General features: G+C 37.1%; 1 protein-coding gene and 1 non-coding gene across 14 annotated transcripts in view; both read right to left on the bottom strand.

Annotated features, from left to right (window-relative positions):
- Positions 1–27,985, bottom strand: part of Fmnl2 (formin like 2) — a 278,150-nt gene that overhangs the window by 72,296 nt on the left and 177,869 nt on the right. For 8 of the 13 annotated variants that reach the window (XM_078017409.1, XM_078017408.1, XM_078017413.1 and 5 more), the window contains exons 4-7: positions 26,858–26,934; positions 17,449–17,532; positions 13,732–13,884; positions 11,215–11,334 (exon numbers count right to left, since the gene is read on the bottom strand). In XM_078017409.1, the coding sequence (XP_077873535.1) occupies positions 11,215–11,334; positions 13,732–13,884; positions 17,449–17,532; positions 26,858–26,934 (434 nt within the window). The remainder of the gene's footprint in view (positions 1–11,214; positions 11,335–13,731; positions 13,885–17,448; positions 17,533–26,857; positions 26,935–27,985) is intronic. The other 5 variants (XM_078017415.1, XM_078017418.1, XM_078017417.1 and 2 more) reach the window with 1 other exon arrangement.
- On the bottom strand, positions 9,316–9,516 carry LOC120883807 (small nucleolar RNA SNORA73 family). Its single transcript, XR_005725999.1, has one exon. It is a non-coding gene; the product is annotated as a small nucleolar RNA SNORA73 family (small nucleolar RNA).

Below are 27,985 nucleotides of genomic sequence, written 5' to 3'. Positions count from 1 at the left end.
GTTTTGAATGAGCTCCCACTCCATTCAGTTCCCTGCCAGGTTGCAGGTTTCCACTGTGATGGCAGCTCCTGGCTTACAAGGCTACTGTGAACTAGAGAGAGAAGGGGATGGGAATACCGCAAGTCAAATGCCATAAAGCTTGATGTTCCTACTGAGATTCCAGGTTTTCTTTTCTGGGTTGTTTTTTGTTTTTTGGTTTTTTTGTTTTTTTTTTTTTTTCCTTTCCTTGCAGAGATACTCCCCGGTGCCTCAAAACTTTAACCTGCTTCCTCAACATTTTTATGGAGGAGAGCATTTTCAAAGGCCCTTCTTCAACCTTTTCCATCCTAACAGACTTTCAGAGATTGTGTGCTGTCTGCCTGCTCATTATGAAGTGTAACAATGCTTTCAAGTTGATGGGAGAAGGTGGAAGAGGTCTCTGGTGACTTGGAGCAGGTTCCCTGAGATGTGAGGATGTCCCAGTTCCAAAGGGAATGTGATACTGACAGAGGGACTGTGAAAACTCCGAAGCCTGATTAGATAGTCACTCTCAGAGCCTTTCTTCTCCTAGGCTGGCAAGCAGAATTTTAGGGGTCCAGATGCCTATGTACAAAAAAAGGGGGGGTTCCAGAAGCAGAAAACAGCCCTGAATTTAATTTTTGGAGGCCCTACCATATGAAGGAAAAGTAATAGGGAAGAGATATTTAGGAATATTTCTATGGAGGAAACTAACAGCATCAAAATTCTCAGGCTTTCTTTAGTATCAACTTCGAGAATTGCCCGCTGTTTCCCCAAGGACTAAGCTAAAACTATACATTTTATCCCAGCATTTAACCACAAGATCCTGTCTTGAAAGAACTGCCATTCAGAATTCACAAAGCCTTTTGAATGTGGAAACATCATAAAACTAAAGATGAAAACCAAACTGAAGCTATTTTAATCACTTATGTTAGTTTTCAATATATTTTAACATGCACACACATGTAATTACTTCACACAGAGTACTTAACTTTATGTGAAGTAATAACTAATGAACAAGTGCTAAGTCGATGCAAATGAGTAGGCATAGGAAACAACAATCTTTGTATACATCTCTTATGTAGCCTATACAGAATATTTCCTGTTTGGTACTATGGTGGCATTTGCCACCTGCACCATGTACTTCATAGTTGACAATAAATCTGCCAAGAAAGACATGGCACCAGCACCACATACTACAAGGAAGGAAGGTATTTCTGTTTTGAGAATCCTTCAGAATGACTGATTAGTGAGCTCCCACTAGGCAAGCCAAACCTAAATTTTTGACTCAAGATGACAAAAGGAAATCCAGAGCAGCCAAGAAAACCCAGAGACATAGCTCTTTTGGATTTGCTTAAATCTGTCAATGGAAAATAATAACTGTTTTGAAGAAACAAGAATGACCATGACCCAGGAACACAGTCTCAAGTTAACAACATAAGCTCCCAAAGGACATGGTTCTCTCATCAAGAGGCTGTATATTTTTATAGTCCCCCAAAAAGTAGGCATATTCATCAGGAAAATAAACTACAAAACAGTGGGAAAATCTTATTCAAGTTTCACATGTTGCTCTCAATAAAATTGGGAACATTCCTACAGGATTCAGGCACCAGCTCACCTTAATACCAGCCTTCAGGTTGGGAGAGGTTAATATACTATCAAGCTTAACATACTATCCAGTGCTAGGTCAGACACAGAGGCCAGCAAAATGGCTTTCAAAAAGGACCAAAAATACACCAACTCAACTTTGTCTTCCCAATCTACTCCATTTCTCCATAAGGTCTGGATGCTCCAATCAGCAAAATTCAAGCAACCTGGAAGCACAATACAAAAGCAGCCTTTATAGAGTACTTGAGTTCACAGGTAAGGATTAGATACTCAGAAATATCTCTTGCCAGATACAGGCTCATAGCCTGAATTCATTATGCTCGTTAAATTTCTGGTTAAAGCCATGTCTTCCTGCCCTAAAACCACTATCAATCAACAGTCAATCCAACAAAGGAAGTTACAGTAATTTTGAGCTGCTCCCTCGTAGGAATATAAAGTACACTGATAATAAACATAAGCCTAAGTGATAAGCGGTGTGCATATGATAATCTGGGAGCATAATAGAAAGACCTCCTCAGCAAAAAGCTTGGTAGGAAACACTGAATTTGTTCAGAGATCTAAATCTATAAAGCCCCACGCACTTAGTAAACACCAAAAAATGGAAGCTGTTCTTCACCCAGAGATGACCTAAGTCTTGCTTATCCATCTGCTGTCAGAGCCGCCCCAGCGCCTGCAAGGTAGGCGGACCTGTGACCACCGACATAACAGGCCCAGCACCCTGCAGAGGGGAAGAGCTGCCCCAGCGCCTGCAAGGTAGGCAGACCTGCCAACCACCGGCAGAACAGGCCCAGAAACCCACGGAGGGGCAGAGCCGCCCCACCCCCCTGCCGCGCCTGCAAGGTATCTCAGACCTGCAACCGACAGACAGATCAGGCCCAGCGGCCTGTGGAGGGGCAGAACCGCCGCAGCACCTGCAAGGGAGGCAGACCTGCTACCTACCTGCAGAACAGGCCCAGAGGCCTGCTGTCGTGGTAGGCACATTGTCCCAATTGGAGGAGGGGCAGAGCCACCGCCTGCGCCTTCGAGGGAGACTTTGCAACTATACAAGACCAATATAAATATATAGGGGGAAAAGTCAATAACACAACAGTTTCACCAAGCAAAAAGAAACTAGAGCAGTATGAAAAGACAAGGAAAGAAAGGACCACAAGCAATGCAGGTCAACTCAACGTTAGAAGAGGTAATAGCTGCAGCAGATGGAATGTCAGATAAAGAATTCAGGATATACATGCTTCAGATGATCTGGAGTCTTAAGGAAGACATTAAACAGCAAAATCAGACAATGAAAGATCACTTCCACAATGAATTACATAAACAAATCCAAGAAGCAAAAGATCAACTATACAGGGAGATAGAGGTTATAAAAAACAAACAAACAGAGATCCTAGAAATGCAGGAAGCAATAAACCAACTTAAAAATTCAGTTGAGAATACTACCAGCAGAGTAGAACACTTAGAAGATAGAACATCAGACAATGAAGACAAAGTATTTCAACTTGAAAAGAACATAGACAGCTCAGCAAGACTGTTAAGGAACCATGAGCAGAACATCCAAGAAATATGGGATAACATAAAGAGACCAAACCTAAGAGTAATTGGGATACAGAAAGGTATAGAGGTCCAAACCAAAGGAATGAGCAATCTATTCAATGATATAAAATGAGAAAACTTCCCAGACTTGAAGAATGAGACAGAAACCCAAATCCTAGAAGCCTACAGGACGCCGAATGTGCACAATCATAAGAGATCCACACGTAGACACATTATAATGAAGATGCCCAACATATAGAATAAGGAGAGAATTTTAAAAGCTACAAGACAAAGGAAGCAGATTACATTTAGGGGTAAACCAATCAGGATAACAGCTGATCTTTCAACACAGACTCTGAAAGCTAGAAGATCCTGGAATAACATATTTCAAACACTGAAAGAAAATGGGTTCCAACCAAGAATTGTGTATCCAGCGAAATTAAGCTTCAGGATGGAAGATGAAATTAAAACCTTCCACGATAAACAAAAGTTAAAAGAATTTGCAGCTAGAAAACCATCTATCCATCTGCTGTCTCAGAAACACATATATATTTGCAGGCATTTAGGCAGATTCTAGTATGGAATTATGTACACATCTGTCTCTCCCTCTGTACTTTTACTGCACAAAGACTGCATATTACTGTAGAACCTTGAATAAATGTTTCCTGAACTGACCTAATCATGCTCTCCCAGAGTCTGGAAAAAAAAAGTTTTCAAAAGCCTTTTATAGAACTTACATGTCAACATTTGTGAGATTCATATTATCTAGGTCATAATGGCAATTATTAAAAAATGAGTCCCCCCACCCTTGCAAAAAGTATTTTCAGTCTTTCAAACTATTCAGATAATAAACTAATATCTACCCATAAATATAGTAATTAGATCTCTCTTGGAAGCTGATGTAAGGGTTGAATCCAACTGGAAGGCAACACCAATGGGGCATGTCACACAATTTGGCAGAACTGTACTAGTCATTTATGGTTCCAAGGTCTGGGCTAACAGTACTTTCACCAAGATTTGAGGTTTTAGGTTTCCCCTCACTTACCCTTCAGACATGACATCACTTGGGCATATTTTTTTCTGTCAATTAAACTCATAAAATATATGATGCTTAAAAATGAGCCAAGTATTTTTCTGACAGTCCTTATAGCCAAAAGAAACACAGTTGAAACTGTTCGATCCAGATAGTTCAAAGCAGGGGTACAGAGAGACAGATACAAGGAAAGAAGGGAGAAACAAAACTCCTAGTGAATTTTTTTTTATCAAGTATGAAAATTTTCTGTTTGTTTAGATTTCCCAGTAGAAACCAGATAACTGCTAGAATATTCTGTAATCAAAGGTCTCAAAGGTACATGCTTTTTAAAAATAGATTAGGTGAAAGAACATGCTGCTAATCCATCATGTGAAGAAAGAGTTATTATAAATCTGAATTTTCTGATTTGTCACCTTTGTCAAAGGTGATTACTTATTGAGAAACTAAGCATGAGCTATCCCTATACAAAAATTGTTTAGGGAATCCATCCTATGACCTTCAAAATTAAAATATTTCTATGTTTCATCCTAAATTATCTCCTCTTTTCATAAACCTTCTAAATCATTGCCAATAAGTAACAATGATAAATTCAAACCTGGCCTTGAAATTATTACATCTACTGGCTCTAATCTACTCCCAGCAAGACTCATCCACACATTGCTAACTAAAGGAACCATACATGTACAGTCTTCCCATGCAAACACTGCTCTTACCACTTTCCCAACTTCTCCCTGTTCCCAGCCACTCCTCCAAGGCTTACCTCTCATTTCTTACCCACATCAAGTCTCATCAATCTCTCCACAGGTTTTGCCATTGACCCTAGTCGCTATATTTCTACATCATTAATTTGGGCATACTTTTATATGATATTTAACATTTAGTGGACACTTTTTTTCAAATTGCAGATAAACTCAGAAGACTTTGGTTAGAAACTCTGGCTACTGAACTTAACAGCGATTCACAAATTCTCAAAGCACCAAATTCCTCATCTGTAAACTGGGCCTAAAATTCTTGACTAACTCCCAATAATTTCATGAAGAGATAATGACATGCTGAGTGTGGTGTCACATACCTGTGATCAATCTCACAGCTTAGGAGGCTGAGGCAGGAGGATCAAGAGTTCAAAGCCAACCTCAGCAAAAATGAGGCATGACGTTTTAGGAGCCTTTGTCTAATATAAGATAACTGTAATTATGTGGGTTTGTCTCTGTGTCCTCAATTCTGTACCACTGTCTACAGGTCTATTTTGGTGCCAATACCCTGCTGTTTTTGTTACTATGGCTATGTAGTATAGTTTAAGGTCTAGTATACTGATGCCACCTGCTTCACTCTTCTTGCTGATTGCTTTAGCTATGGGGGTCTCTTTATTTTTCCAGATGAATTTCATGACTGCTTTTGTTATTTCTATGAGGAATGTCATTGGTATTTTGATTGGAATTGCATTAAATCTATATAGTGCTTTTGGTAGAATGGTCATTTTGACAATATTAATTCTGCCTATCCAAGAACAAGGTAGATCTTTTCATTTTCTAAAGTCTTCTTTAATTTACTTTTTTAGCATTCTGTAGTTTTTGTTGTAGAGGTCTTTCACCTCTTTCATTAAGTTGATTCCCAAATATTTTAATTTTTTTGAAGAAATTATAAATGGGGTAGTTTTCCTCGTTTCCCTCTGATTTAAGGATGCTGGTTCATAATGGGGCTGGGGGTGGAGCACTGGAGAATTAGAGGAACTCTATGGTAGGGCAAGGGGGAGAGAGGGGAAAGGAAGGAGCATGGGGGTGGGAAAGATGGAGGAATGAGATGGACATTATTACCCTAAGTACATGTATGAACATACGAATGGTGTGACTCTACTCTGTGTACAACCAGAGATATGAAAAATTGTGCTCTATATGTGTAATATGAATTCTAATGCATTTTGCTATTATATATAACAAATTAATTTAAAAAAAATAAGGTGCTAAGCAACTCAGTGAGACTCTGTCTCTAAAGAAAATACAAAAAAGAGCTGGGGATGTGACTCTGTATTGAGTGCCCCTGAGTTCAATCCCTGATAACCAGCCCCCCCCCCCGAAAAAAGAGATAGTGATTATGAAAAAGTCCCTTTCTAGCCACCAACAAATAAAAATATGATTCAATATATCTGTCTGTATCCCTAGAACTTGGAAAGGTACCCTTCACAAATACATACATAGTCATGAGTACATAGTCAATCTTGCCCATTAAGGGACTAGCCCACAGCTGTAGGAATTTGCTGAGTCATCTTCAGTGTTTTTCTTTATCCTGTATACTATAACATTCATTGAATACTATTGTGCCAGGCTTTTTACAGAAATTATAAATTTAATCTCAAAATATGAGGCGGGTCCTAAACCCCATCATGTCCACAATCTAAGAATCATGAGACAGATCTCCATCAATGCACTGACCAGGTAACCTGTTTTTCCATTTCCATAGTCTCTCCATCAATTTTCCACTGGAAAAAAGACATACTGAAAATGTGCTAAAATATATTTCACAAATTTGCCAATATTGTGCACACACAAGCTATATAATTTTAGTGGTCTCCATTTTTGCTAGTAGGGTCATTAAAACAAGTTCCCAGCTGAAAAACTGGAAGGTACTTCCCCCACCCAGTACTAGGGATTGCACCCAGGGGTGCTCTACAGTGAGCCACATCTCTGCTCCCCTTCCTAATTTTTGAGACAAGGTAACACTAAGTTATCTAGACTGGCCTCGAACTTGTGATCCTCCTGCCTCATGCCTCCAAAGTTGCTGAGATTACAGGTATGCACTACTGCACCCAACTGGAATATACATTTTAACCCAAGTACATTTTTCCCTTTTAACAACTTCAAATAAACAAAAAATACAAAACTCTGAAACATAGCAGTACAACATTCTGATTATTTCTGATTGCAAATGTACTATGAAGAAAAATGAAAAGTTTCTAGTTGGATTATTTTTGGAAGTCTGCCAAATTTATAAAGACTTAATTTTTTTCTTATTTTTCAGCATTCACACACATTTCTAATTACTAGTGCATATTAGTTTTATAAAATGGGCTATTTTGTGACATTTTCATACATGCATATAATATACTTTGAGCATATCCACCCTCCCCATTACCCTCAATTACTTTCTTCCCCCTCCCTCTCTTAATAGTCCCCCTTCTACTTTTATATGGTCATTTTTTTTTGTTTCTCCTAGAGTCTACATGTGAGAAAACATGTGATACTTGTCTTTTGATGTAACATGAAGATTTATCTTATTTTACTTAACATGAAGATTTCTATAGAAAGACTTCATTTTTTAGATGATCACTGCAATTTCTATCATCTCAAATCTTTAAATCAACAATGCATCAGGTTAAGGAGTATCTCCAATTTTTCTTTCCCCTTAGAAATAATATTCAGGTGTTTCCTATTTCTCACTATTCCTTATTTTTCTACTCCTTTACAATATTCTCTATTCTTTCAAATTAGGTGCTGAGAGTGCTACTTCACTGAGTGACAGTTATGGGGTGACAGGAAATTCAAGCCTTGAGAATAATATTTTTCTTAATATCTTTTTTCCCTTTTTAAGTCAAATTTTTCAGTAAGTATCCTTCCAGACAAAAACTTTTGAATAAATGAGGACCAGAAGAAACACATGCAAAATAGAACATAGGTGATGACTCTTACTGATGAAGACCACTAAATCAGAGCAAATTTTACATAATTAGGGGAAGGACAGAAAAGGTCAGAGAAGGAGATAATGATCATCTCAGAACTCAAATTCCTAACTTCTATAAACTGGAAAAGGAACAAAACCAAGTTCAGCCTCCTGGTAGTAAATGAAGATAAAAAGTGCTTCAACTATGACTGGTTTTGGGGGGAAGGGGAGACAGGGATTGAGTCCAGGGTCTTGTGAATGCAAAGCAAGCTCTCTACCAACTGAGCTATATCCTCAGTCCTTGAGTTTTTCACATAAAATTCAAAGATCTTTTTTTTATGTGCTATTATAATGGTTGAAATTAAGAATATAGGTAATTTTCCCCCTTAACAATTAAAATTGAAAATGTGACTTGTTGAAATTAAAAAAAAAAAAAAAAACTTGGAAGAACTTCAAAGAGATTAGTTCTTCTAAATTATTTTTATAAAGCAAAACTGGTAAAGAGTTGGTATTCCCATATTCTTTAATAGGATGACTGTTAAAGATATCATGAAAATAATTCTGGTGTGAAGAAAAGTGTTGATTGCAATAAAGGCCAATAAAACATATAAGCCATTAGCTAAAACATGAAGACAGATTTGCAGGAAGCAGGTAACACACTGGAGAATAAGACCTAGGAGTTAGGCCTCATCATCAAAAAGAGCACTTGACCTAAGGAATTCTTCCAGTTTCCATTTTTTTTGTATTTATTAGTACTTCTGTTTCTCTTCTCATCAATTATACACAAAGCTTTCTTCTTTGCCTTACCTCTTTGACCACCAAGTCAGTTTTTGAATATTAAAAAATATTCTTTGCTGGACATTCTAAATTTCAGGGAGCCATGTAACTCAGATCCAAGCCTCAGTGACCTTGGCAATCTTTTCCTCTGATATTCAGTGCCTGAAATGTCAGATCATTCCATACAGTTTTCTCGCTGAACTGTCTACACAATAAAAGCCAAACTCCAAAATCCAAGGACTTTTTATTATCTGGCTTTTGCCTCTCTGAGCTTTGGGCATATATTCAATGTATACATCCTAAAGCACCATAGAAACAAAAATGTGAAAAGCTTACACATAATCTCCTTCAGCAAAAAGCCAGTTTCATTTACTAAACTTTCCTTTCAATGTCTTCACATTTGCAGACATATAAAGACAAAATTGTAGAAATAGAATGTTTTGTCCTAGCCCCTGTTGTTTATTTAGATAATATTTCATTTTTACATAAGATTTTCTTTTCTAATACAATAATATCTTCTAACATACTAGTCAGATACTACACTACTTCATATGACAACCTTGTGAACTAGAAAAAAACACAACTTCTAAGAAGGGATAGCTGAAGCTTCTCCTGTAGGGTGCTACAGGCCCAGGGCTTAGCAAGCAGAGATCCCCTCTTAGGGAACAACCTATGCGAGAATATGTGAACACACTGATAAGCAAACAGTATACATATATTTTTCTTTTCCTGGTCTTCTTAGGCATTGTTCATAAGACTCCAACAAGGTGTAGAGATATGCAGGTCCTGACTCGAGGCCCAGATTCTTCTCCAGCATTGTGCTAAGGGACTGTACATCAGAAGGCAGAGACTATGCTCCCTTAGGCCACTTGGACAGAGCCCAAAGAAAGTGACTTCCCAGGGAGTATCCCCATTAGAGCAAATAGGATATTTACTTGGGGCAGAGAGTGCCCCTATGAATAAGCAGGCAAGACAGCAGAGTGGGAGAACTGCAATCAGGCCACCTTTATTCAAGTTCTATCTCCTTCACTTACTGTTTGATCTAGTAGGTCCTACAGTAGCTACCTCCAAGAGGCCTTGAGAAATAAATCACAGAGGCTCTTAGCACAGTGTCTGGGACGGAGCGATCATTCAATAAAGTTTTCTCTCCAGTAAAAATCATATTAATGACATCTATATCTTTGTGTCATTTAAAAACTCTAAAAAATTATCACCATAAAGATATTATGGTATTATAGAATGATGGAATGGGATTATTGAGTTAAAATATACAAATAAGGACCTAAATTTAAACTTTTTATTTTTTCACATAAAATCAAGTATATAGGTGGTAAATAGTCATGAACTGCCATTCCACATGAAATAGGAAACATAGTAAAATTTCATGTGGGGGGCGGTTAAGAAGAAATGTTAGTCATGGTTAACGTATGAAAGGCAATGAGGACTTGGGGTTCTTCCTCATAGTGGGAAGAGTCAGCCAGGATGACCTAGGCCTTTCCAGTTCTGCAATCTATGAACCCATTTCTCCATGCCATGTCCTTCCACCTCTGTTACAGCACACAGCTTGTCCCCCAAAGAGACAGATTCCTCCCTCTTTGTCGAACATGCCTCATCTCTGAAAAAGATTTTGCTCATCTCATGTTCTTTCACCTCACCTCCACCTGGAGCATCCAACCCCAGCCATCCTCAAAAAGACCCAGTTTGCATCTGTCCCTTCCTCCAGGTCCCAAGTTAGTATTCCACTCATCCTTAAAAACTCAGAGCATTTATTATGTCATTCCAAGTTTAATGGCATCAACCGTCTAAAAACTTAAAAACTACTTTCTCTTACATATGAAATAATACAGCATTGGTCTAAGGTGCACATATGTGCATATACTGCATCATTTAATTTAGCTGGGTCTATGGCCACATTGGCAGAAGTCTATCTCAACCAGGATCTGGAGACAAACCAGGTTTCTACTGCATCAATATCAACATTTTCCTTCTGGTCAAGATGACAAATGCATGGTAATGCAAAATTCAATAGTTGATGCAATTCAAGGTGTGTGTTTATTAATCAATTCTAAATAGTTAAAATCTGAATACAAGGAGAAAACTATATGTTAACAAAGTTTATTTAAAAACTTTGTGTTAGAGCGGTTTTTTTTTCTTTAATTAAGCCTCATTTATGAAGTGTTTTAAATTTCCTGAAATCCCATTATGGTTTATAAATTTAACCAACCCTTTTTGCCAATTAACACTGGATAAGATCATAGCACATATGTTATTATCTGGGGATTAAGAAGAGAGGACTAAAATGTGTATTTGGATATAGAAACACTTATAAATTAAACAAAGTTACCAGAATAAATCATCTCTACAGAACACAAACGTTAAAAAAAGTCATATAATATTAATAAAAGTATGATATCTTAAAGTTTCAAATTCTTAATATGAAGAATCATAATATGATAACAGTGTGTGAATCTCTAATAGGCAGTGAGCTTTATACGGGGATAGTAGGTAGGTGCTAAGCCATAGGTTATCATATTATAACATGGGGAGCAGTTATGGGATCCTGCCCCCATGCATGATCTCAGTTCTCTTGGGTATTGCTTTCACCCATGACTTACGAGGTTTTCCGGTTTGAAGCCTCATCATCAGTGTGTAAAGAGAAGCTGCTCCAGAGGCAACAGAGGGAGAAGCAGCTCTGGTGGCATTTGAACTGGAGATACTCAGGCAGAGAAACCAATCTGGTGGTGGTGTAAGAGATGAACAGAACCAGAGGATGAGGAGAGAGCAGGACAAGAAAGGATAAAGTAGAGAAGACAATCAGAAATGAAATGGCAGAAGGAAAAAGGAGAAAAAGAAAAGTCAAAACGTGAAGGTAGGTGTGGAGAGCAGAGGACAAAAGGGGAGAGGAGGAGGAGGAGAGAAAAAATGTAAACAATCTTTGGGTATATGAAGAGCAACATGCCCGTACATCTGATTGCTGTTTCTGTAAGTCACAGACAATATTCAATGACCCCAGGCACAAATCCATGAACCACAAGAGCTGAATATCATCACTAAAAAGAAAAATCTAAGCTTCCAGCCAATAAGGGGCATGAAAACTACTGCCATGTTGACTTTCTTAAAATACTAGAAATGATGAAACAAAGTCCAATGAAATTCAATTAATTTCCTTCCTGAGCTTGAAACTATTGAAACAAAATTGAAGAATGTGATGTTGGTTTCTTAGATGATCATCTTCCAGCACACCTGCCGACCAGAAAAGTCGTGTATTCTTGTGTTTCTCCAGATACAATTTCCATCATGTCTAGCTTCATACTTTTGGTCTATATTTCCAATTAAAAATGAATGGTAGCAGGATACCTTGAGCAGCTCAGGCTTGGCTTTGATGACTATACCTAATCTTCCAGGATCCAGGGTCACGTCCCTGCTTGGGCCTGGGACATTTCTTTTATTTTCCTGATTCTTCCATTTTACTGGAAAGTATGTGTTCATAAGGAAAAGTCTTCATTAAAATGTTTTTAATCATTTAATATATTATTAGTCAAAAAAATGAATCTTGTTAGGGTGGGAGCTGGCAGATATAAGATACTTTCTAAGTAAGGAATAACAGAAAACCAAATTAAAATGTTCTTTGCAAATTAAACCCATATATATAATTATAGTTAAACTAGTGGTAAGAATTTCCATTTCAGTACCAAGGTGATTATGAAATTCTTTAGGCACAGTTGGCTTTTCTTTAACTTCCAAATCAGGCTGTATATTCTTCTGCCCACATTTGAAGTTGATGCAGACTAGCAGGTTATATTGCCCTTGGCCCAATGCAAATACCAGGAGGTGAATTGAAACACCGCTCTTTAATCATTTTTAATTAATTCACATTAAACTTATTGGCATTTTTGGCTTTTCTAAACAGGAAAGTTTCAAATGGCTTATTGGAGCCATCATAATCAAACATCAAGTCCTTCAGCAGAACTGAACTTAATTGTAGAGATTTTAAGTTTCTATAATTAAAACCAAGTCAAAGGGACAAGTTAATTAAAAGGCAACCAAATGTGACAGGTAAGGAAGTCACATTGTCACTAACTGTAACATGACACTCAGACTCTACTACAATGACCGAAAAGACACACTAATGTTAAACCCTTAGAGAATTAATGTTCCCTCACCACATCACGCTTAAAATAAGTGAAAGTAAATTATTAATCTACAAAGAATAAACAAAATTTGGGAGTGAGGATCTTATTAATAAGTTTGTTTTTTTTTTTTTTATTAAACTCATGGACCATAGAAACCTCCACGTACTTGCTCCAAATGATATCTCTATCTTTACAGGCAAGAGTGTTGATTTACTTACAATGTAAATTAACTCTGCATTATCTGGCAACTTACAAAAGCTCAAGAATATTTTTCTATTAATGAATGATCAAGAGTATTAGTGAATGAACAACCTCACTCACATTACACCAATAACACATATAGGTGGTCAGCACCAATCCTCCCTCATCATGGTGGTATTTCAGTGAGGAAGGATTTAAGAGAAAATCTTAAGGAGGAAATATAAGTTGATGATTGAAGCACATTTAACCAAAGGAATACTGCCTAAACATTTAAAATAATAATAATCATCATCATCATCACTCAAGCATTCTACACCAATGACTAGAACACAGACCTGAGCTTCACAGACCAGTGGAGGAAAACAGAGGCCCAGAGGGTATGAAGAGCAACAAAGGGATCTTTAGATGCTCAGACCTCAAAGTGCTGCCTCTATCCTAGAAAGAGTGCCTACATCATGATGTCAACAGCTACCCAGTTTCAGAAACTTACCTGCTATGAGGGCTACTCTCTATCATTTGGCAGCAGAATTTTCTGACTTTCTGTGCTCAATCAAAGTATAGTATTTCCAGGAAGATATACATCACTATAGAGTACAGGCCAAAGTAAGAGCCCATGAACTCCTAAAGAAACTTTCATTAGCATCACTGGAAATGGAGTGCTATGCAGCATGATACACTGTATCAGTCTGATACAATCCAGGCGGTGAGTGTACCACTGCCCTGCATCAGCAAAGGAAGGAGGGACCCTGCTGCACCTGTGCATCCTACCAAAGCTGCTTCCTGATGAAAGGCACTTACCGCAGTGCCGAATGTCTTCCAGAACGGGATACACTGTTGCCCACAGGTGATGGCAGGTTGCTCCCTCTGTGCAGGTCCTCGATGGACCTACTCCAGGGCTTGGATTTGTCCACCGAACTTTCCACGGTACTTTCCACACTTTCAAAGTCAAAACTAAAAAAAAAGAGGAATGTCATTGAAGACTTAAAAATTCACTTTCACACATACACATAGGTACATTTGCTGTGTATGTAATACATTTATTTACATCTTGGTATGTATTTGCAGACAGAACTAAAAAGGAAATACAAAAGAATTTCTAGGCACTCAGATTGAAAGCACAGATGACAAATACTAGGCCTGGCAAAAGAATCATGGAACAACAAACAAAAAATTAAATAATGATGTATTATTTGTATTTTAATATAGGGTTTATTAGCTTACCAATTGCTAAAATGCTATGATAGAAATGGGGGAGTCCTACAGCTGTCTTCATTTTGCTTTAACAAGTCAATATGTTAGGCTTATGCTAATTTATTCCTACCCATCAATTTTCACTGAGCATTCTCTCCTAGTGTGTTGGCAAGTATACTTTTCCAACCATATGTGATACATTAGTAGTGAAGTTATGGATTTGCTTTGATTTTGGAATCTTTTCCCAATGTGGTGCTTTTAAAAGCAAGACTGTTGTTTCTCTGACATTTTTTGAGGTTATTACTCATGCTAACCATGTTAGAATAAATGGCAAGTTAAGTTGCTCATTCTTGTATAGTTTTAGGAACAAAGTCTTTAAACAGATAGACCTTTGTGTTCCATGAATCTTTTTTTCTCATAAAATCAGTAGCTCTGCTTTCTCAAAACCAAAGCCGCAGCAAAAAACACTGTATTAATTATTTCTACCTAAATTCCACAACACCTGATTGGGCAGTAGAATAAAGGGAGCTATAATTAATATCTCCAGAATATCTTAGAAAATATTGCAAAAGAAAAATAATATATACTGGAAATGATTGATGATTTTTTTAAATAAAAATATGACTGTCAAAATAAAAGTATCATTAGAATAGTCATCTGAAAACTAGGTGATACTTTTCCAGCTATTAAAGCCTGATCCGCAGAGACTGATGCACAAAGCCACTGCAGAGATCTGATGAAAATGTTGGCATGCTTTTTGAAGCAAGAGAAATACTCAACAAAAAAGAGGCAGAACAGGGTAATCTAAGAAAACTTTTGAGTACAAAAAAGAGAAAGCTATCATTAAGAGTTTTAAGTCAAAGGGGCACCACAGGATCACTCATGGCATTGACAAGCTCACCAGATCCCCCTGCAGCCCTCAAATCATTCAGCCATCCAGCATCTATGGCCCCTACTCTCACATGAAAAAAGGAAACATGCACCTTAATGAATGCTTCTATTTTAGAGATAGGATCTAAGCCTATTGTTTCACATTCTATAGGCTGGGAAACTGAGATATGCCAAGGAATAGAAGGAAAATTTTATTTCATTAATACAAAAGACCAACTATATTATGTAATTTATTATCTAAGTAAAGCAAAACCAAATGAAAGCTAATAGCAAAAAGTTTAAAGCTAATACCAAAACAAAATCCAAAGTACAAGATTAGGAAACAAGAACTCTTTGAGTTTTGAACTTTTGTGGGCTACTGTCTTACGCTGTAGACTACAAGAATTCCAACACAGCACCACAACCTTTGCTCATTCATCCTATATGAAGGCACATCTGGGAAATCTAGTTTACAAGCTGCATTGTCATATATAAAGCATTCGTTATAGCAAACACAGAATATACAACATGGTATTCTTATTCATTATTCCTGATTTTTCACAGCTCTCCCTCAATTCCATAAACATTACCCTAGAACTTCAAAATATATGAGATTATTATTCTGCTTTATCAAATAATATGAAGCATAAAAAGGATTAGCAGATTTTGATATCACAGAGATATGTAAGAAATACCCTTTGATAGAACATGCAAAAACCAGGATTATGTTTCAGGAACAATTTCTCAGGGAGATAAGAACTTACCTGCTGGTTTTTAGTCTATTCCATCTAATATATGACAGGTAACAAAACAGAAACTCATGGAGCCAGTTTCAGTTAACATTTCAGTTTCTGCTTCTGGAAGGTGAGAATAATTATTTCCTTCTCACATATTCTCAGAGAAGTGATAGGGATTATATGATAACATCTGGTTAGGTCTTTAGGACTCTTTTAGAGTGAGGCAATATAAAAAAACAAGTTACTAATTTTAAAAGAACATTTAGGGTGGAAGAAGTACCACCTAGGCTGGAACATCTTTCAATCAAATTAAAACTACAGTATTATTGCCTCAATCTATGTCAACAAAACCTGTGGATGTTGGGATGTGTCTGACTTAAGGAGAAAATATGAAGAGAATTTTTCAAATGTACATGCTTTAGCCCTATTGTAAACCATTTCAGAAGTCAAGAAAATGGGAGAATTTATGAAATAATACAATCAAGGATTCATGGTCTGCCCCAGTATCTCCACCCAGCCCCCCTTCAACTTTTGGGCAAGAAATCAAAACAATACAAATACATATAAAGTAAAAAGAAAAAGTTTTTTTTTTTTTTTTAATGGCAGGGATGAGGGGTGTTCCTCTACGTGCACTATCAGTGTCTATTTCTGCAATTGTTTTCTATGCATTTACTAGCATAATAAATATACATCCATATACACATATAAATCCATATACACAGCTTATCTTTTTTTGGAAGGGGGAGGGTGCTAGAGATTGAACCCAAGGCCTTGTGCATGTTAGATAAGTGCTCTATCACTGGCCATACCACCAATAACATTATTTTTAAAATTAAAAGATGGCCTGGGCATAGTGGCACACACCTGTAAGAAGCTGAGGCAAGAGGATTACAATTTCAAGACCAACCTGGACAACTTAGTGAGACCCTGTCTCAAAAATTTAAAAGATAAAAAAAATAAAACAAAGGTTAGGGATGTACCTCAGCAGTGAAATACTCCTGAGTTCAATGCCCAGTTCTAGCAAAAAAACAAAAAGGTTGTGGGAATCATTCAGTGGTAGGTGAAGTGTGCTTGGCATGCATAAGGCCCTACTACATACAATCCCCAGCACCCTGAAATTAAGTTTTTTTAAAGAATTTTTTTTTTAGTTGTCAATGGATTTTTATTTCCTTATTGTGGCGATGAGAGTCAAAGCCACATGCTAGGCAAGCACTCTATCACTGAGCTACAACCCCAGCCCCAAAATTAAATTTTAAAAAATAACAGTCACTTTTCTACATCTTGCTTTTTTCACTCAAAATACCATATTCATCTTTCAGTAACTTCTAGAGCATTCTACCATAGAGCTATCTGTAACTTCATCCATCAACAAAGTACGTCTTTGGGGCTATGGTGAAGTTTCATAGCAGAATGCTTCTCTACTATGCATGAGACCCTGGGTTCAAACCCCAGAACCACATACAAACACAAAGTACTTTGTTTTGAAAGCAAGGTCCCTCTGAAGGTGCTTTTTACTCAGCTTATTTCTCCCCTAAAAATGTTTCTAATATTAATTATGTGATTAGTTTCTAGTTATTCAACAAAAACATACCACCTTAAACCCCTCTCACATCTCTTTCTGGTTTCCTGCCCTGAATGTGGTATATAATTTTACCATTAAACTGCATATTCTGTGACCACATAAAATTCAAATGCAAACAAGCCAAATTTTACTTACGTTACTGCATACTGTGCAAATGATAGATATTCTACTAGGACATCAAGGCCTTTGTTTTCTTCATTCAAAAACTCTCTGACCCATCTGGTAAAGAGAAAAAAAAAAAAATCATTGAAGAGGTTGACCACATGACCACATGATCTGCTATGGAGAGGACAACAGTGGCAAGTTTTGCTTTTCTGTCAGAAACATACAATGCTTCAAAGGAAATTCAGAGGAAAACCTAGGCTATTCCACATGCGGTAGAGGCTTCTAGAAAACTACATTTCCACACACAAAAACAAGGAGCAAAACTGTGCATGTGCCATTGCATTTCACTGCTTAGGAGGTTTAAGATAACCTATAAAAGAACTTTCCAAAAAAAGGAACTTGCTAAATGTACTTTTTTCCACCACAACTGATCCACAGGCTGCTTGATGAAGAAGCCAAGATTGCACAGAGAATGAGCAGACTAGGGACATGACGCCACAACCACTGAAATCCCGGCAGGGCTCCAAATCCACACTCAACTCCTTCTTGGCACACGAAGCTGTAGAAACCACTAAACTAGCCAATGAGAGCTAGTTATGGGCTTCTGGAAATTCAATAGAGGTAAAGATTTGCTTAATTTTTTCCATGAATGTTAAAACCTTTTAAAAGGCCGCAAGCACCGCAGGCCATCACCAAGGGCAACACGTGATAAAAATATATTTTTTTAAAGATTGAATTTTTAAAAATACCACCTTACGTTTGAATGGTGATTAATATTTTATTGAAAATGTAGACATTTTATTTGATCTTCATAACAATTCCAATCAGATGGTCAAACCTCATGTGTAGGTACTGAGGATAAACACCTATTACCCCATTTTACAGATTTCCTCCAGTGTACTAACCTTTAAAGAACATGTGAGACCTGATTAAATCTTCACTCACTGAGACACTCCAACAAATAATGAGGAAAAAGTTCATTGATTGTCATCAAAATGGTACTTGTGGGACATCTGCCAAATGCATTCCTAAATGGTTGCTCTCCTCCATAAACGCAGTGCCAAAAAGTCTGACCAACTATGAACACTAGAGCTACCATGGAAGCCAGTCTTATTATCTATTAAAATAGTAGGACAATTTTCCCATGTGTCCTTACAGATGAGCAACTACTTAGGATATTTGTCTTTAAAAAAAAAAAAAAAGAAAGAAAGAAAGAAAAAAAATCTGATGAACGCAGGATGCTTGTTTTTAAATTTTTGGTGTTTCCTCTCCCTTGGATGGAGGGAGGGTCTTCATTTTTTTGTCTAAGCATCAAGCTTATTATTTCTCCAAGCTCCTGTCACCTCCATGATGCAAACTCAGATCTACAGGTTTTTGTAGGAGGCAGAAAGGTGGGAAATTAAGACAGCTTGACTTGTATATCCCCCAAGTGCCTCAGACAGGCTACCATAAAACATATGCACTTCGCACAGCTGTGTGTAAGAATACAACCTTTACAAAAAACCCAGAGCAGCAATACTGGCAAAGAAAACAGCATCTGTTCACTCTCACAAAGCAGCTTTGTTATAAGACCTAAATGCAACTAACAGGGCTGCCTGCTGGTTGAGGCTGAAGTTTCCAAAACAGCCACATACGTGTTCTCACAGCATCCGTTTCTAGATACTTTATTTATTTTAAATATTCCCTATGCTGCTAGATTTCAGGAGACACTCAACAATTTTAAATGCTGATAATTACAAGCATAGAAAGAGTAAAAGCAAACTTTTTTTTTCTTTTTATGATTGGCAGGAGACTTAAGAACTAGAATTCTCCATCATGATCAGAAAACTAGTCATTCATTAAATTCAGGCCCCCATGCTTCTCCTTGGCCTCTCCACTGGTCTAGCCTATGGGCTCTGACTGTACAATGTCAATTGATCCAGGGCAGTGTCTTTTTAATATGAAAAATAACAATAAGGGTCCAGGTTTGGAGGGCAGTCTCACTTTCACATATTTTTCATATATTAGTTGCCCACAAACTCAGGAGTAGAGAAAAGTAGTCATTGAAGTTCCTTCTGGTTGATTCTGTAGACACTGCCTCTGAAGAGTACAGATCCTTCAGAGTACCCTCCAAACTAGCCAATGTCTCAAACACCAGCAGCCCCATCGCTCCTCAGACGTTCTACCAAATTCCACAGGAGGCAAATGACCCAGACATAAAAAGTTAACCAGAAAAAAAAATGTAGGAAATAGCCAAACAAGTCCAGAGCAGCAATCTTCTTGACTCAACATGCAAACATGTGTATATTTTGATGCAGGAATAAAAATTAATTGGTTTTGTTTACTTCGCTTTAACATGCTCATCAATGTCCTCATTCCCACATGCTGACATTGAGTAAAAGTGCCTTAAATGACAATTTCCATGAAATTCAGGAGCCTGTTGCTTACTTGCTAAAAGGCTAGCTAGAGTATAACATGCCCTGCTTCTGGTTGAATAATAAGCAATAAACCTATGTTTCTAAGCTATGAGATCCTCCCTGGGTCTCATCCATGACATCCCCAAGTGACATAGGAAAGAAGAAAATATAAATCATAGAAGATTGGCTACCTTATCTCCTTCATCAATGATATTAGCTTAGCAAAGCCATTCTAGCAAGAAGGATATGGATTATAAGAAAGACAGTCCCCCCTACTCCTCCTGTCCTCTCAGCCCATGCCCTCCCCTGCTTGTGTTATTCTGTATGGAATAGAACAGAACTAAAAGCAAACTTCCATGAAAAATGAAGGGGGACAGGGGGATGAGAAGGGACAACTTTTAAAGCAGAATCTTTAAGGAATACGGATGCCTCATTTTGGAAATCTACATACTTGATCATGTAATGATTCTATCATATATTTAGAGTTCCCATAATAATGTATTTCCATTTTCATCTCCATGCATGCTACTCACACTTTTTTTTTTAATATGTTGCCAATAGGCAAACAGTTTCAAATTGGGTGATTACAGGTTTTGGAAAGTAAAATTATTTCTGGCTCTTACAGCGCACATTACTTCCCAAGTGCCTCACAGATTCAAATGTAATTACCATATGTTGTAAATTTAAATTCAGGCAAATTCCAAATCAGATGCTTAGAAGCTGGGAGAGACAGGGATCATGAAAAAGTGGATTCAAAGAAGAGATGTAAGCGCAAATGCTAACAGTCACTGTTTTACTGGAGACTGCTCAAAGCTTTATTTCAAAACTTTGTTCTCCTTGCCTCCCCAAATCTTAGGATTTCATTATCCTCATATGCAAAATTAAGTCTTAAGGGACCCTCCTGGCTTTCAATTTCCAAGATCAAACAAAGCAGCCAGAATATGTACAAGAGAATAAGACAAATAATGAATTTCCTTTGCTAGTCTCCTTTAGAGAGAGATCTTATAGACAGATGGCAAGAAATGAAGTAGCCGAAAAATCATGGAAAACAAGAGAAAATAAGAACCATCAAGATTTGACACTGGTCTCAACGTGTAACCCACTCACCTCAAGAGATCCCTGAAACCTACTCAGGATGACTATGAGGATAAAACTATATCCACAAAAATATTAAGATGTTATTCTTTTTGCACTTTGTTAATTCCAACATTCATGACACAAAAGAAATGGTGGGTAAAACTGCTGCCCCCAAAGGATACACTTATTATTGCATTCTTCACCCCATGCACTCCAGGAAGGGTAGGAAGCAAGCCTCACTTGAGAACACCCTTAATAAAGCAATACATATTTTGAGTACATATCTTTTTAATTTTGTGTATGAAAAAACAGGAAGCTAATGTAAAAAGCACGTCTGTTGGTTCAAGGAAAAGCACTTGGGCAGTTGTCTGAGTAGCATGCTGAACTTGCCATTTATTTTTTCACGGAGTACCACTTTACTTGTAAAAGTAACTGACAGGGTTGGGGTTATAGCTCTGTGATAGAGCACTTGCCTAGCACGTGTGAGGCACCGGGTTTGATCCTCAGAACCACACACAAAAAAATAAATAAAATAAAGGTACTGTGTCCATCTACAACTAAAAAAATAATTTTAAAAAAGTAACTGATAAACTATTGTGATACAGTTTGGGGTAAATGCAGTCATTTACTCAAAAATAAATAAATTAAGTCTGTCATTTTAGGGAAAACAACAGACAGTATTTGTCATCAATGACAAAATTTGAGGTTCGAAGTAAAAGTAAAACTTTTGGAAAACATGTATTCACCACTACTTCAGTTTCCCATTATTTCAAAGTATATTCTGATGAGTGAGACTGGTTATTATTGACAAATGTAATTTTTAAAAAAATATTGTAAATATTATAGAATGACATGTTTCAACAACTAAAAGAGCCAAATATACTCACTGCAATTATGCTTTCCAATGATCAATGTGTGATGTTAAGAAATCACGTTATAAGCCCGTGCAGTGTCGCATGCCTGTAATCACAGGTAGGAAAAGCCAGGAAGATAGCAAGCTCCAGGCAACTTAGCAAGATCTTGTCTCAAAATTTGAAAAGAAAAAGAAATATAGCTGGGGATGTAGTCCAATAGTAGAGAACTTAACTACTATGTGTGAAGCCCTAGGTTCAATCTTCCCATCCCTGGGAGGGAGGGATGAAGGAATCATGTCATAGACTCATGAGGAAAAAAGATCCATTCAAGGGGCTGGGGTTGTGGCTCAGTGGTAGAGCATTCAACCTAGAACCACATAAAAATAAATAAATAAAATGAAGGTATCATGTCCAACTACAACTAAAAAAATATTTTTGAAAAAAGATCCATTTGAATCAAATGTATGATATGTCAAGATCATTGTAATGTTTTGAGCAACTAATAAAAAATTTTTTTAAAAAAAAGATCCATTCAAAATGCAAGACTACACAAGTGGATTTTAACATAATACAGCATTACCTTTAGGAAGTAATTTCTACTTGTTGAATTCTGGTGTATTATTTTTTAAAAAAGGAATATCTGTCATTATCTGATTAGGGCATTTAACAACTCTTCCTTTCTTCAAGTATGTATATGTGAAAGGCAAAAATTTTCTTCATATACATCAACTAAAACAATGTCTCACAAGCGATTGAACGTACACTCAGGACAATCTACTTTCTTTCTATTATTCAGATACTAAAGAGATTTGCAAAAATGTTTAAAGAAAAAAGCTACTTGTCACTAATTTTTTAAATTGGAAAATAGTTAATTTCATGAAATGTTAATATTCATACAAATGTTTTTTATATATCTAAATTAATGCTTACTAAATATTAAATCATTAAATACATTTAAAATATATGCTTTAATTTCCAAATATGTTACATATTAATAGATGCAATGCACATAAACAAAAGCTTACTGGGGTTCAAAAACTTAAAGGGTTCTGACATAAAAAAAATGGTGAGAACTGCTAGTATGGATAATGTACCTTAGATCTGGGCAAATCTACGTTCAAACCTCAGTGGTTCCAAGTGGTGAGCAGTTCAATAAGATACTTAATAGCTGACCTTCAATATTCTCATTCGTAAAACAATGGTTCAGGGATAAAGAGCAATAATGAGATTTTGGTAAGAAATAAATGAAACAGTACACTTAACATGTCTAACACAGTGCTTAATAAAAGACAAAACAATTATGATCTTGACTTCTAAAAAAGTAGGAATGAGTTAATCATAGGGTAGTTTGATGCATACATACACACCCCACACATGGTAAATGCATTTTAAAAGTAGGCCTGGTCACTCTCCTATCTTTCCCCATTTGGCATGGTCTAGTCAGCATTGACAAAGAAGCCACTAAGCAGTCCCTCAGCTCCTTCCCTTGTATACAAACCTCTTCCCCTCCTTGCCAACTTACCTCATTCCTCTTGCAATCTCATGCCTGTTCACTCAGCTACCCGTAAGATAAAGTGAAAGAAGCATCTTTCAAAACTTATATGACCTTGCACTCTGGATAAGAAGTAATTGTCCATCATTACAGGCAGTTTTACTAGAATCAGTTACCTGCCAGGAGATCACCTACACCTTAGTTCCACAGAATAAAGCCAGTAAATCTATCCAGCTCACCCTTAGTACCACTTGAATCCTATCACCCTGACATCAGAAGCATGGTGACATCTGCCTGCTCATGCTGTTTGCCAGTGTGTTCTAATGGTACTTGGTTCATTTCAAGGGTATTTCAAGTAATTTCAGGGACTTGGATAAGTTATAATCCAATTCTCTATTGTGATAGCTCCTAACAGTGAGTGAATGGGATTATTCCTAGCCCAAGTCTTATTTCAATTTGGCTCAAAGAAAATTAATTTTCTCTCTCAGAAGATTGCTCTATTTATAGAGTTTTAGGCTTATATCAAAACTCAGAACCTTTTGCTTGACAAAACAGCAGCTTAGAATGTTATCTCAGCAAAGCCCAAGACTTTAACCTTGAAGTACAAGCATGTGCCAAGAATAATTTTTTCAGAACAAGTAGATCTTTAATGTAATTCCTCCTTTTAATTTCTGGAAACTGCAAACTTCACAATACCCTAGGTATCAGGGTCATTTTAGATGGAGTAACACTCTGCATGGAATTCCTTAGGGATGTATTGTATATTATTGTTGAATTATGAGTAGATATTATTTGCCAGAAGCATAACAATAAATAATAGCTATCACATATTGAGTCACTACTACATATCAGGATTCTCTAGAAGACCTTTTATAAATTATCTCATTTAGTCCTCAGAACATCCCTATGAGCTAAGTATTAGTACACTCATTTTATTTATTAACATATTTATGCTGCTGGCAATTGAACTGAGGGCTTCAGGCATGATAGGCAGGCGCTCTACCACTGAGCTATATCCTCAGCTCACACACTCATTTTTACAGATAAGTTAACTTAGCTCACATGGTAAATGCAGAGGGTTTATGTAATATATCTAAGGTCAAATAACTAAAAGGGGGCATGGCAAAAGTTTGAATCAATATATCTTTTCATAAGACAAATAGACAACAAATTATACATTATTTAACTCAAAGGATTATGATATGATATGATATGATTATGATATGATATGATTATGATAAAACCTATTGATCCCTTATATAGCACATTGCCTTTCAATACTCCCTCATGGTAATAATTTATTATCCTTATCATTAAGTAATTCTTTAGAAGATTTCCCAATCAAATGAGGTCTAGCCAGATAGTTTACATAATGAAGAGTCCAGTTCAGTTCCAGGTGTTTGGGATGGGAAAGACATCTTAGTGTGTGGTTTTATTTTCCAGATAAGTTTATGCCAGTAATTGGTTGCATATACCAAACAATGGTGCATCTCCATGACTTTTTCTGCTGCTAAAGCCAAAGTTTTCAGTGGTGGGCAAGGGAAAACTTTAGCAAGTGAAGATGGAAGAAATTTAAAAATCTTCCAGCACACCTACAGTATCCTCAACAAACCATTTCAATTGTTTGCAGATTACACTGGCTTCAATCCAACCAGGACTCTTCTATTCTGACAACTTTGTAATGGAAATGATTGTCTTGCTTTGGTATTTGGTGGTCAATTTCAAGATATTTCATAAATGCCTGAAGAAATGTTTTTTGACAGTTTGTAGAAATCCTGGCTACAACTTATTCCACCATTATCAGTCAAGAAAGTGCCAAGATATAGGGTTGGACCATACCAAATAAAATCTCATTCCTGACCCATAAATATTGGAAAGTATTTCAACTTCTCAAGTTGAATGCCCAACTATATTAAAGTACCATCAACATCACCCTCAACAGACAAGCCTCCTTGCTTTGATCCCAGAGTCCCGATTATCTTAATTTCCTTCACAGAAAGAGCTGCCAGGGTAAGCAAGTTGAAAAACCAGAGCTTCGAGCCAAAGCACCTGGATCTACAACCATATACTTTGTGCAATTCGCTGTCTCTGGGCCTTAATTTTTTTCATCTGTAAAACGAGGGACTGGGCAAACCTTCTCTTCCACTTCCAGTTCTACAATAATGATTTTCTCTGATTCATTTCTCTAAGTCCATTTTTGTAGACAAAGACCAGGCTCATTTCATTTTCTGAAGACTTTGTTCTCAAAGTCACAAATCTGCCAGATTATCCTTTAGGAAAGGAACATCCTTACCCAAACCCTCTCATCTATAGATCACAATGGCATTTCTACAATTTAAAAAACTTGTTCTTTTCTGGTGGTTGCTAGGAATTGAACCCAAGGCTTTTCGCATGCTGGACATGCTCTCCACCATTAGGCTACTTCACCTAAAACCCCTAAAAGGATTTATTCTGAAATAATCGTAGTAATGAACCATTTGAATGATTTATACCAATAATGGTCTGAAACACAAGAAAACTGCTATTTATGTAATGTATAACCTATATGTAATATGAGTATATAATTCCATTTTCAATATACCTCCAAAATATATCATAGAGGACATGAGAAGAAAATGTCCTCTCATTGAAAAGTCCAAAAAGTCAAACCTCAAAGAAGTTAAATACTTGCTTAATATAAACACATACTTAAAGCAGAACAAAGGCTACAAAATCTGCTATCATTCTGCTTTGCAGACAAACCACCTTATTTTAAGATTCAATTATGCCATCCCAGGAATAAGAAAAAATGTAATAAAGTTCTATTGCTTGAGGCAAAACACCATGTTGTTGCATGCAAGAAACTCTCAGAAATGCCAGTGCAGAGATTCCCTGAACTTTATTTTCCCAGAGAAGATTTCTACTTCATGGTCCCAAGATTTTGAGATGTATGAATGAGAGACTCGGAACGTGTCTGGACTGGGTAAGGTTACATCACTCCAGTTTCTGTTCCCTTCTGGCCAGAAACTCTAGGGAACTAAGGAAGGGGAATAAAGCACCTTTAACTCACCATCTTAAAGAACCACAATGAAAGCTTAGAGATTTTTTAGGATCTCAGTCCACACCATTCCTACCTTTTTTAAATACTGGAGATTGAATCCAGGGACACTTTACCACTGGGCTACACCTCCAGACCTTTTTCATTTTGAAACAGGGTTTCACGAAATTTCCCTGGGTGGGCTCAAACTTGTGATCCTCCTGCTGCAGCCTGCCAAGTGGCTGGGACTATAAGCATGCACCACTGCACATGGCAATCCACACCTACTCTGGAGATTTCCTGATTTTCCAGAGAATTGTCATGTACACATGAGAACAAGCACTCATCATGGACTGCCCATATTTACTGCATTGCAGCAAAGAAATATAGAATTGTTATATATATGCCAAATCAAGGACTATCTCTCCTTCTAATGATTTTGCACAGTAAGGAAGCTGAGTAGGATCAAAAGATTCCACCCTATATAAACCTGACTTTTAACTTAGAATGAACAATAAGGAAACTCAAGTCTTTGGAAATGATTCAGCCACTTTGTAAAGTGCCCAAAGGTCTTATAGTTAAGATGATAAAGAGGCATACTTACCCAATGTGGTTAGTTCTTAAAGAGATTTCCAGTTCTCTTAGCACTTGTGTAGATTCTTGTACACGCCTTCTGAATTTCTATAATCAAAGAACACAGATTCTAACAAAACATACTTCAGCAACTGCTGCAACTACAGCTTTCTTATAATAAACTTAATAAAATATGAAAGGATCTTTATTCTGAAGCTGGCTTCTCTCACCCTCTCCCCAAACCAGAGAAATCTTTCTTATCATAAAAAGTACCTTATGAGAAAAAACTACAAAAATTATTTCATGTAGTATCTTTGAGTAAGTAGATTATTTTACCCTACTCCACATATATAATAATATTCACCAATATAGCTACGGGTCAGGGATTCCAAGATCATCCCATTTCAGTGATTCACTAGGAGGACTCAAGGGCTCAGAATATAGTCACACTCAAAGCAGTGGTTTATTACAACAAAAGAAAGCAAAGCTAAATTGGCAAAGCAAGAAGATGAAAGGGATGAAGTATGCAGGATACCTGGTGCAAGTTTACAACAGTCCCCTCCCCCCAGAAATCACAAATGACAACAGTCATTAAGTTCACTGGAGACCCAGCAACTAAGGTTTTCACTTGGGGTTGGGGGGGAGTTGGTCTCAAAGGCACACTCTCTGCCTTATTCATGGCAAAATTCCAGACTCCCAGGGGAAAAATGGGCACTCAGCATAAACCTTTATTTTTTTTTCAATAACAGTTTAGGCACAGTAAGCCATTCTTAGGGAATGGTGGGAACCCTCCCAAAATACAGATGCCAGCCCATGCAAGCAGGTCTTGCTCAGCACAGAAAAGTCTCAAGCTTGCTACATCAAATTCCTCTCTGCTTCACCTAATGTGTTCCAAAAACAAACATTCATCATTATCTCTGCCCCTTAGTCCTCACTTAGGAGGTCCCTCCTGTGGAACATCTCCCACATGTACATACCCATATATACGCAGTATATCCTTCCTCATTCTCTTGCCTATCAAAATCCCACCTGCCCTTCCAGGACTCCATTGGGAGTTCTTTCTTAATGAATCCTTCTATATCTCTCTAATCTCTTGAATCTAAACCATTTCCAAGACACCAATGGATTGCACTACAAGTAGTTCTCTGGAACACATTTT

Source organism: Ictidomys tridecemlineatus, chromosome 7 (assembly GCF_052094955.1).
Source record: "Ictidomys tridecemlineatus isolate mIctTri1 chromosome 7, mIctTri1.hap1, whole genome shotgun sequence".
Taxonomy (NCBI): domain Eukaryota; kingdom Metazoa; phylum Chordata; class Mammalia; order Rodentia; family Sciuridae; genus Ictidomys; species Ictidomys tridecemlineatus.
The sequence above is the reverse complement of the archived record's forward strand: the minus strand, read 5'-3'. Positions and strand labels throughout refer to the sequence as shown.